Raw genomic sequence first — 12,204 nt, 5'->3', positions numbered from 1 at the left:
TTGTACATCTGTTCCAGGCGAGGAACGGGGTCCATTTGACCTAGAAGCTTTGGCAGAAGGAGTAGATATATTCACAATGTTGATGTTGCTTAAGCAAGTTGGTGTCAATAGGCTGTTTAGTACATCATGATTCCCTTTCCATAATATGCTTTTAAATATACTGGCATTTGTTTGTATGTCCACTTTTGATGTCATGCTTTCATTTGCTCTGCATTTACCTTTGCTCTATTCATCTTAATCCAAATATTAGCAAAAATATTTTAAAACCTGATAACATTCCTGGTAAAAACAAGCTAAGTTTATAAAAGAAAATGAAAATCATCAATTTAAATTGGCAACGAATTTCGATGCATCACAATCTACAGGTTTTTTTTTTTCCTGCTATCAGATTAGTGGTTAACTGGTCAGGTGACAGAAGCTCCTAATGACCCTAATTCTGTAGTGCAAATAAACCATACATGTTTGTGCTGAATTGAAAAAACAAATCAAGGGCCAAATCATGCTTACTTTAACAAGTAATTCCACGGATGTCAAAATATTGGTATGAGTGAGACAAGCAGGATTTGGCTTTACATTTTTAAATCCGTATTCTTCTAGTTGTGTGCTGTAACTAAGATCTTTTAAAAGTGCCTTCTTTATATTTAAGTGCTTAATACATACAGAATGTAAAATGTTTTATTTCCCTTAGAGAAGGTAATATTTTAAAAAGATGCACAACTTTACCTTTGGTTTGTGTAACAAACTATTATCTAGTCAACAGAATCTGTGTTAATTAGGAAATAGACAATTGGGGTTCTTTCTTGGAATCTAAGAAAGCCACACTGGAAAGACATCTGTGTACCAACTGTATAGCTCGACAAATGAATATTTTATACAGCAGTTCCCTGTCCACTTGTGCTGTCAGAAAGAAAAAGGCATTTTCTCTTTTTCTACTTAAAAAAAGAGGTAGAAACTTTCACAGGAAAACTTAGGGCCTAAAGAAAACATGGTGAAACTTGAAGCTGGAGAACATTAATGTGAATTCATTAAAATGAAAATCCCTAACTTCTATTTTAAAGGCTAGATTATTTTCAATTTTAATTAATCCTTTCAATGCCTAATTCTGGAAGTTTCAGTCAATAATACTTTAAAAATATGTGGGATTCAAGCTTTTTTAAAAAACAAAACAACCCTAAATGCAATTAAGGAAAAGCTTTGAATACCAATGTCAAAATGTTTCAGAATCAGAATCATTTTCATTGTACCCATCCTCTGTTCCTACATTATTACTCAAAGGTTTACGGTAAGAGTTAATGCTGCCCATACTGGAGCCATCGCAGAGATGCGTTCTGCTTAAATTGTCTTTTTTAAAACAAACGAAGTTGAAAGGCGTCATTGAACTGGAAGGAGAAAAAGGCATCATGGTAGCCAAAATGAGTGCCAGGCAGTCAGCCACGTCTTTGTTAGGAGCGCAAGCCAGGGCTGGCGTATGACCTGGGCACAAATGCAGACAAGGCAATGGTTAGTACGAGGGGTACTGAGAAGGGAAATGAGCATTTCTCAGATACATCTCTAGATGTCTTCATAATGAGGAGATGTATGTTTAGTTACAATCATGCCAGGCAAAAGTGTGTTACTTATTTGAAATTAGGCATGCTGGGAAAATACACAATTTATGGAGTGTTTAAGCTAATGTGACCACAAAAAGCACTATTTTAAAAGGCAGCATACAGCCTTTGCAAAATGAATAAAAACATTTGATAAACAGTTCCACAACACAGACAATGATGATGATTACAAAACAACAACATAAATAAGCATATGGCACTATGAAATGAAGTTGATTTCCACTTCAATTCATATGAACAAATCACATTCTGAGAACAATGGCCTTCATTTGAAGAGAAATGTGCATTAGATTAAAAAAAATTAGGTTCTGAATTAATGAATTTTTAAAAGATTTTATAATATTGATCAATTGAGTATTTTAGAGACTAATTTATCTAGGAATCAAATTATCAGAGAAAGGGACTAGACCCCTCCCCGGACACACGATACATTTACAGTAAGTCTGACTGTTTGGATTATTATCTGAAATTTACCTCACTTAAAAGAAGAATGGTATTATTCAGGAAGTATGTAATACATTTTTTAAAATTAGGTTAATATAATAAGGGCTTGGTGAAATGAACAGGAAAACCACTAATTGCTGCCAATCACCCAATTTTCATTGCAGAGTGAACTTGGGCTCTTATTTGGATGATGCATGTACCAGATGCCAATAGTGGTGGCAGAGTAAGGGCAGCCGGCTTCAGCAGCATTACTGAGCATGCTCAGTCTGTGGGAGCATGCTCAGTACATCTGTGCAGGGCATGTGACCCCACATGCCCCCACCTCCATGCATTGCCTCTGGCATGTACCCCAGTTCCGATCTACACACAAAAAGCTTTAAAAGACTGAGTTTTGCTTACATGTGGATTTCATATACAACTACAATATTTGCCCAGAGCTGAGCAAATAATTTGCAGCTAATAATGATTAGTAATAATAATAATTGATTAACTTAACCTCTTTTTCTCTTGGCATAATGTCCATGACTTCCTCAAATTTATTCATTAGTTTAAGATACTAAGATATGTTTTTGTGCACTGATTTTTTTGTTGTTGCTGCTGTTTTAAAATTTCTAAGGATGATAAACTGTCCATTAAAAGTATTTTAGAGTGGAGATAAGAAATTTGAGCTGTGCTGATTAGTTATGATCACATGGTATTTGTTTTGTTCTATGATTGGATAAATCTGACATTTTTATAATTTGAGGGCTGGCTGAAATCTCTCAGTGAGAGGTAGATGCGGAGGATTAGGAAAATTTGAACCTTTTCTTTTTAGGGCAGCAAAGCCTTGTCCAAGACATCAGTCATCATTACACTGTTGTCAGATGTATTGCCTGAAGAGTTTAAATTTTGTCTTCACTCTTTATATTCTCACAAAAGTAACTGAATTTGTATTAGTTGTAAAGGGCATGGGGTTAGATCCAAATCTGGTTCATTTACTTCTTTCTATCCCAGAGCTCTGGCAAAAGATTTTCAGAGCCCTGTTCACTGGCAATTTCAAGAGATGCACTCTCTCATACAAAACAGACCATTTCTAATGCAAATACTAGAGCTTGCAAAGTTAAAATTCAAAAAATTTGGTAGCTCATACATTTGCAGAAAGTGGCTTAGGCAAATTCACTTTTACTTTTGAGAGAATATTTTAAGAAAATGTTTGCAGTATTCACCCAGCTCTAGGTACAATATCTGATACAGTAAGTGAGACTCCAGTTATTTATTTTTAATCAGCTGCCAAATGTATTTATTAATTGGGTTCTCATTTTTAGTCATACAACAGATACTTCAAATACCCTTTTTTCAGCAAGTTGGGAGCTAGGCAAACAGAGAAAGCTCAGGTACAATTCCATTCAATTAATTGCTTTTTTTTAACGGAAGGGATGTTTAGATCTATTGACCAAATGCAATCTTCGTAGATTGCTTTATTAAAAATAGAAATACAATGTCAGCCTGGAATTGTAGTAACAGTGCTCTTTAGGAAACTCACATTCAGCAATAACCTTGAGGTTCTGACTCCTTAGTTTGGTGAAACTTTTGCAAGCCATGAAAATGGTTGGATCCTGGGAATAGTATCCTGTCAGCACTGCTCTTCAGAACTTTCTAACAGCAAATTGATGGAGGGGCAATCAGTGGCATCAAGAAAAGCAATATGTCTTTGAATTCAGCTACAGTCAGGTGCCACAACAGCAGTCACTTACTAAAAGCATAAGGGTGTGGTGAAGGGTAATAAAAGGAAAAAAATTAAGCAGTAAGATTAAATAATTTAGAAACCTTCTGCTGCTCCCAGATCAGTTGGAAGGGATGTAGAAGAGTGCATGCTATAATAAATGGGACTGTAGCACACACAAAAAATATCTTTATCTAATGACATTGGTATAATTCTGTGGAATATGCAGGAGCTGTTAATTACAATACTTGTACAATGCATTTAGTTAATACATTTTATTACCATAATTAGTGCTACATTTTGAATCAGGATAAGCTCATTCAATAGTGCTCCAAAGGTGTTCTTTGTAATAAAACACGATATTTTAGTCTTGGTGTAACAGACATTCTTACAAGTGCCTTTACTTAGGATCAAATCCTGTCCATGACTTAGATCCAGATGACTTCAACAGAATTAATTAATGCAGTCTGACTAGCATCATTTGGCAAATAATATTCAGTACTTTTATAGTGCTTTTCATCCATAGCTCTCAAAGTGGCTTACAGTGATGGATAAAAATGATTCCTACTTTACAGACAGGAAAACTGAGGCACAGAAATGTTGCATCAAATACTTAAATGTCATTGAGTCAGTGATGTAGGAGGAACCATCTTATTTCAGGAAGGAAGGAATTTTAAAGGCTAATTTCAGAATACCATAAAACACAGTTTTGACTTTTCCTTATAGATATTTTGTGTTTAAAAAAGGGACTTCATAGAAGTCTGAAACAAAAGTATTTTCAAGCTTTGCCACCAATTAAACATGTCACACATCGTATTCACACATCATAGGGTGGTAATAATTTGCTAGCATGTCATATTTGGTCAGAAAAATTGATTATCAACTTTGATCTCAGAATGAACTGGGGTACAAACAATTGTTGATGATTTTTCTCCTAACCAGTAAACATGCTCTGATGATATGTATAATCCTTAACTCTAGAGCAAAGAGTCAGAATTTTCTGATGCCTTTTGCATGTTTAGAAAATTCAAACCACGTTTGCACCCAGGGGTTAAAGAAAGACTAGCTGTTGACAGCACATGCAAAATTAACATTAAGGGGACTGTTGTGATGTTTGCACAGTGTGTTTGATATAAAACATACAGAAGTAGTATTCTAGTCTGGATACTTATCCAACTGAACATCTTATTCACAAAGGAGCATAGGCATTAGTGTTGCCTAATTAACCAGTTTACAGGTTTATTTCTTTGGTCACTTGTAAAAATAATCTTTTAGGTGCTGCTTCTTAAGACTGTCAAATTGCATTGCTTCACTTACCATTTTCATCTAGTGCTAGTACACACGCCCCTTTGGCCAGCAACTCCTCAACCACAATCTTTAGGCCATTTCGTGCAGCAATATGGAGAGGTCTACAAAACATAACACTCTAGATTCAAGTATGGTTTGAAATATATTTGAAAGGTCTAGTTAAGTAACAATAGCATGTTCAGTGTTGCAAAGGACGTATTTTGCTTTTCTAGATCCTCAGAATCATAGTCTAGATAGATTTAAAATAGCATCATCAAATTTAAGTTCCACATGTATAAAACATCTTGTTTTTGTTTTTACATACACACACACGTGCTCTCCATGTGTGTGTGAGCATGTGCATGTGCGCATATATATATATATATAGGAACTGATAGTGACCCTATATATAGTGCATGAATAAAACATTTAATTATAAAATATTTATTTGAGAAGCTCTCATACCTCCCTTGTTTACAGCAGGCTTTTGATATTTGGCAGGGGAATTGACCTCAGTCTAGCAAATTGCCTTTTCTTCGTCCCATCTTCAGTTTGGCTAAGATAAAAGGTATGTCTTCACTGATGGCAGCAAATTCGCTGCTGTCAGATCAATCCTTTGGGATTGATTGAGTGGAAGAGGAGACCCGCTCAATCGATCCGGAAGTCGGCCAAATAAATCCACCCCCCCGGAAAAAGAGTAACACTGCATCGACAGGAAGGCATTTCCTGTCGGCACAGTGTAGTGGGGACGCTGCGCTATTTAGAATTTAGGAAGTCGAAGTAGATTGCATATCTCCCATTGACTGCCGCCGAATTTCACGGTAAGTGTAGACCAAGCCAGAATGTATTAAAATTCACTATTTCACTTTCTCTCCTTTGGGTTCTACAGGAAAATTCTAGCAGGCTGCCAAATTCACTATACATTCTATTGCCAGGCCCTGTCACTGCTGAAGTAGCCAGGGGTAAGGAAAAGGGAAATACTGGGTGAGATGGGCCCAGTCCATCCCCTGCAGTAACAGTGGCCCATGACTCTACTCTCAGGACCAAGAGGCTCTGGTGGCAGAAAGTTCACCTTCAAAGTATATTGGAGCTGCTGCAATGTAACCGGCAATTACAACTCCCTCTTCTCTGGGGTCCCAGAACTGGCGCATGTAGACCCCAAACTAGGTAATGCTGGCCAGGGAGAGGCACAAGTTGGAGATGCCTGGAGATACAGGACTAGATCCACAATCTGGATTACCAGCTGCATACCCAGCAGGGAAGTATGTTAGAGGGGAACTCCTCGCTGGTGCAACTGCACTGCAACCAGACCCTGCACTTCTGGCCCCTCACTCCAGGCATAGGGGATGAGTCAGAGGGCAGTGGAGGAGAGGACACAGTACTCTGCTCCATTCTGGCAATCCATTAAAGACACTAAACCAAAATCAGCTTTAAGCTGCATAAAGCCTGGGGCTAACCATGATGACCCTCCATTTCTCTTGCATTGGTCTTTGGTCAGCGTTGGAGAGAATCTACTCAGCACTGTTGCAATACATCCCAATTGGTAATCAAAGAATCCCTTCTCTCCCCCTAGAGATGGACTGTAGTGTTTCCACCTTTCCCCAGAAGTGAAGCCACCATCAGCCTCCCACAGCTGCCCTCTTGTCAGTGGGAGCAAATCACATCCTCAGTCTACAAGATTGGTCTTGATCCTATCCTTAGATATATGGATGCATCATTATGTGCAGCATTGCCAACCCCAAACATTCAAAAACCATGAGTCACAGATTACAGGGCAGGCAGTGACAGACCCTTGCTGGTCTGTCACCTCTGTATTGTCACCTCTGGAAAATTGTTTCTGAGCTCCCCATAAACAGTATTTGCTGCACTTCCTGTTAGTCTGGGAGGCAAATAGGTCTGGATAGGGTGTTCCCCACTGAGCGAAGAAGCTGTCCAACACTGAGCTGTGAAATTCCCACTCATGATTGGTGGCATAATGCCAGCTGAGGTTATTTGCCAGGCCATTCTGGGTTTCTAGGAGTACACTGCTGATAGTGTGATATGGTTCTTAATACACCCGTTCCATAAACTTGACCGCTTTTATACACAGGGGAATGGATCTCGCTCCTCCCTGTTCGTTTACATAGGTTGTTGTGTTGTCTGACATTATGAGAATGTGGGGAGATTGGATTAAAGGTAAGAATGCCTTGCATACGTCTTGGACTGCTCTGAGCTCAGGGGATTTACAAATATCCTAGTTTCCCAGGGTGTCCAAGTATAATAATCTGTGTGAGACACCAAACTAACACAGAGGCATCTGTGATTATTATCCTGTTGGGTGTACTGGATAGTAAAAGGAATGCTCATGATCACTTGTACAAGATCTTTCCAGCAAGTCAGAGTCATCCTTATCTTGGTGAGGATTGTCACTACAATGTTTATGCTGTGTTTGCTCAATATATATATTCTGTTCAAGACTGCAGGCAACGGAGCTGGAGTCTGAGCAAATGGAGTAAGTACATGACTTCAAGTGATCCAGGAGAATTAGGCATAATCTATCTTCAAAGGTTGTGCATAACCCGATCTGTCAGGCTGCCCATGCTTAGAATCTGTCCATAGGGAGATAAGCTCTTGCTCTGACTGAATCAAAGGTCACTCCTGTGAAATCTATGGTCTGTGTCAGAGTCACAGTAGACTTTTCCATGTTCACAAAGGTTTGGGATGCGAGCAGACAGCTGCAATGAGGTTAGTACTAAGACTTTTGAATATGTCCTGCCTTTCAGAAGCCAGTCATCTAGATACAAGATGATGTTGGAATCACCCCATCCAAGTTGCGCTGATGGTATGGAAAACACTTTTGTGAAGAACCTGGATGCAGTTGCTAGACCAAACCAAAGTGACATGTATTGACAGTAGCCAGGACCCACTAGAAATCTGAGGCATCTTCTGTGGGAAGGGCAAATATCAATGTGAACATACAAATCTTTCACGTTGAGAGCTGTGAATCATATGCCTTTATCCACAAATGGTATTGATGTCAATGTAATCAGGCAGAATTTTAGCTTGCAAAAAAGACATTGAGTTGCCACAGGTTGAGGATGGGTCTCCATCTTCCTGTCATTTTGGGGACTAGAAAAATATTTGGAATCCTTTTCCTTGATGTTGCTTTTCCTTGCTCCCCAATGGAAGAGAAATTCTACCTCCTAAGGGAGGATCTCCGCCTGCGAATAGTCTCGAAGACGGACAGAGAAACAGGTTTTAGAGGGGCTGGGGAGAGAAACTCAATGGTACAGACAGAATGGATGATATCTAGCACCAACTTGTCCTTTGTTATTGCCCTCCAGTTGTGGGGAAATTGTGCTAGGTGTCCACCAAAGGAGATCTTGTAATTGGGTGGAAATGGCATCAACATTGGTTCGTAGCTCCAGAGTGTCCCATCAAAAATATCTTTTGGTTGATGGTGGGGGAGGGGGCAGTGGAGGCTGGATAGCTGCAGTAGAGATGGATGGGGCAGTGTATCTCAATTTTTGCACCATCTGCTGTTTGCAAGGTGTAAGAGCACTAGTAACGACCTCAGTTTATAAGACCGATAATGGTATTTCCTCTTCCGGGCCAGTCTATATACACCCTGGGGATAGAGAGCTGCCCTGGAGTCGTTTAATGAGTGCAAAGACTCATCTGTCTTCTGGGTGAAAAGATTGACTTAAACAAAAAGCTAGTCCTTCAAGGTATTCTGTACCTCCTTGGGGAACCCTCAAAAATATAGCTAGGATTCCTGGCGCATCACTATAGTGGTCATCATAAATCTCAAAGCAATATTAGCAGATGTGACTGCAGCCTGTAATGAGGTTCTTACCACTAATCTTTCCTTGTCAATTAAAGTTTGAAATTGAGCCCTGTCCTCCTGGTCTTTGAATTTCAGAAACTTAGAAAACTTTGCCAGGAAGTCCTGGTAGTTGGGAATTCTAAATTGGAGGCTAGTGGAAGTAAACACTTTTCTCCCCTTGACACTTGACCTTCTTATCTGCATGGGTGGCCCTTGGGTGCTGTTGTCTGGACCTTTCTATGGCTATTTGGATGCTAGGGAATATGGGCAGTGTGAGAACAAGAACTCCACTCTCTTATCTGGGACAAAGTGCTGCTTTTCCATCCTCTTAGGGATAGGGGCACATGTAGCTGGCATGTGCCATACAGTTCTTGCTGGTTCTAGTATGGTCTCATTCACTGGAAGTGCTATTTGGCTAGACTCCTTAGGCTGTAAGATGTACAAGAGCTTGTGTTATGAGTCCTGGACCTCCTCTGAGGGGATCTAGAATTCTTCTACTCTCCAAAGCACATGCGTTGGTGACAAGACTTTCTCAGAGATTTACTCTTTACCTCTTTCTGTGTAGAGATAGATGTTGAGGCTACCTTTGGTGAGGTCTTTGGTGCATAGATACAATCAGTGCCATGGTACTGCCTACATCTCTATCAGCCTCTAATGTCAGAGATCTTGATGTAGCCATACTGCAATGGCCTGAGGCAGCAAAATTTATTGCTAGCACTCTCTCTTTCATTAGATCGAGCCAGGAGCACCCATCCTCTCATCCATAAAATCTGAAAAAGGATCAGGTTTCTTCAGGACCCACTGTGAGCATTACACTAGTTGCCCTTCTCTCCTTGGGGGTTAGGAAGGAATTTTTCCCTCACCACTAGGTTGGCCAAGACAGGGTGGTGTTTCTTTTTGCCTTTCCCACAGTAGGTTTGGGACCCAGTGGGGTGGAGCAAGACGGGGATTAGGTCATAATGTCACAATTTAGTATATAAAATGCATGGCAGATATCCAGTGCAGGTTGGAAGGGTTACAGTTCTTAGATAAAATGAATTGGAAAAGAATATGAAGGAAAGCATCCCTCAAGGGAGCTGAGGAAAGAGGGTTCGGGGCTCTTATTTCTTGTACAATGGGGAACCAGCTCGCCTATTTTTCTAGTCCCCTTTAGCCCTCATATGAAGGACAGGGATGGGGGCAGGGTCCCACCAGGTTGAGAATTGTGTGGAAATGATTAAGGAACTGATGATAACCTACACAGTACAATTTATGGCTAAGTACTTCCGGATATTTTAAGTGAACAATGTTGCGGCCTAATTAAGCCACATCCATTGCCTCATGTCTTTCTTTTGGTGGATCAGACCCTAACAGTTTCCAAAAGACCACAGCAGGAAAAAAAAAGAGTGTTGCGCTTTTCTTTAACTTACTTTCATCTGCAAAGGATAATTTTTTTTTAAAAGACATTTGGAGATCACATTCAACACAACAGGCTAAGATTTCTGATGATGATCCTAAGCACAACTACTTTATTGATTGGAAGTTTGTGTGTGTTTATAAAAGGATAAAGCAGCTAATCTTCACAGACTACATGCTCCATAGCACTAAATATAGCTGATTATATTCCTCAAGATATTCCAAAATTCAGCAGTTTTGAGATTATCTACCACAATGAAACATTTTAAGGTTACGTTTTTTTTTTAATTATACATTTACGAAAAATCTAAGTAATCTTAATTTGAAATTCCAAATATGAATTTAAATGTAAAACAACAATACATAAGAGCACAAGAGAACAAATAGTAAAATTGTATCAGCCTTTACTTACGTCTGCAATGCATTATTTTTTGCATTAATAAGGCTCTGTTCTTGGATCTTGTCAAGTATTAACAAGGCACATTTTTCATGACCCTAATATTGATAAATAGATAGATAAATATTAATTTGCTGAGGGTTTTAAAACTGTGGCAACAGAAATTAAAAATACAAATACAAATTAAAAATCCATTTAGAATTATAAACCTGCTTCTGAGTTTATAAAATGGTGCATACTTGATGAATTTCAAAGGTCATGAGACACAGATTACAATCCCTACTGTTATACTAGTCTAATTTAGGTCATCCAAATTTGCCAATTGTGGCTTTTTTTTTCCACTTTAAACCACTGCAATCATTATACACAGACCCTACTTTAAGTCATATTTTAATCCACGTCTTCATGAAACATTAGTGACATTTGAAAGAGCAGGGAACTGACTGTATGTTGGGTTTTTTTTTAAATAAATAAGTAATATATAGCATTAGTAATAGTAGTACTTTGACTTTAAATGCCTGCATGCTTATACATTTTAAGAAGGAAAAGAAACTTTAAACAACTTTTTCAGTTAAATAGTTTGAAGAAGTATTTTCCCGCTGTATGATAAGGGCACTATTGACAATCAAACTTCCCAAAGGTTTTATTAAATAATGCAGAGCTGGACTACAATTCTGCAACTTCTTCTGCCTGAGTGCAGGGGTCAAGCTGGGTGAAACAAGTTGCAGGGGTGGGGCTTTGGAGTCTAGGTGTCTAGCACAGGTGTCCATTCCTTGAAGGTGGTCCAGTGCCAAGTGTACCATATTAAACAGCTGATATGAGATGCTAACAAATAAATATAACTGACATCTTTATAAATTGGGGAGTACAGTGGGTACAGCAAAGAGGCCCCTGAACAACCTTGATGACTACTAGACTCCGATTTAAAGCAACAATCAAAAAAGAAAAAGCTGTTGAGGGAATGAGGGCATTTCTTTCTCGCTAAACCAGGAAATGGCAGCAGAAAAATAGGAGGGGAGAAGAGGTGAAGCATACTAAAGTTACTAAAAATGTGGACAGACTCTGGAAAAGAAATCCATGACCAAACCTGATCTCTGCCTCTACTTTTATAAGATCTTGGAATCAGCTTGAATGGGAAATTTCTGTCCCTTTCCACAGAAATTCAAGAGACTATGTATATGGTATATGTATATGCTTTTGCTAATGAATCTGTATTAAACTACCTACAGTGAATGTATTCAGTAAGTTCACAATGCTCTCATAGCTCCTTCACATTAGCAATATTTCCTTATCACTGTTATCAGTATCTCAAAAGTAGTAAGATTCAACAGCCCATATTTCTCTTGTCTCTCATATTACCATAACCTTGTTGGATAGGCTGAAGAGCAAGCCAACTGGGTACTACCTTTCCCCCCAAGTCTGTGTGCATCACAGCTCCACTGCATCAGGACTTCATTGGCCTGAAATTAATGTCTTCAATACACTGCCAAGACCTTGTTTTAAATACTTTTTCAATGCGCGCGCGCACACGCACGCAAGCACGCACACACACACGGTGCGAATCTGT

The 12,204-nt window shown here is 39.0% G+C and overlaps 1 protein-coding gene across 3 annotated transcripts in view; it reads right to left on the bottom strand.

Annotated features, from left to right (window-relative positions):
* Window positions 1–215: 215 nt before the first annotated feature.
* Window positions 216–12,204, bottom strand: part of ANKRD44 (ankyrin repeat domain 44) — a 196,173-nt gene continuing 184,184 nt past the window's right edge. For 2 of the 3 annotated variants that reach the window (XM_067548975.1, XM_067548974.1), the window contains 3 exons: window positions 10,653–10,735; window positions 5,071–5,162; window positions 216–1,473 (listed from right to left, as the gene is read on the bottom strand). In XM_067548975.1, coding sequence (XP_067405076.1) covers window positions 1,208–1,473; window positions 5,071–5,162; window positions 10,653–10,735 — 441 coding nt within the window. In that variant the 3' untranslated portion in view covers window positions 216–1,207. Of the gene's footprint in view, window positions 1,474–3,573; window positions 3,784–5,070; window positions 5,163–10,652; window positions 10,736–12,204 lie in introns of all 3 variants that reach the window. The other variant, XR_010919823.1, reaches the window with a different exon arrangement.

This window comes from Emydura macquarii, unplaced genomic scaffold (genome assembly GCF_026122565.2).
Source record: "Emydura macquarii macquarii isolate MOO-44397 ecotype Brisbane River unplaced genomic scaffold, CSIRO-AGI_Emac_v2 contig_1253, whole genome shotgun sequence".
Classification (NCBI taxonomy): domain Eukaryota; kingdom Metazoa; phylum Chordata; order Testudines; family Chelidae; genus Emydura; species Emydura macquarii.
This window is presented reverse-complemented; position numbering and strand designations above follow the sequence as displayed.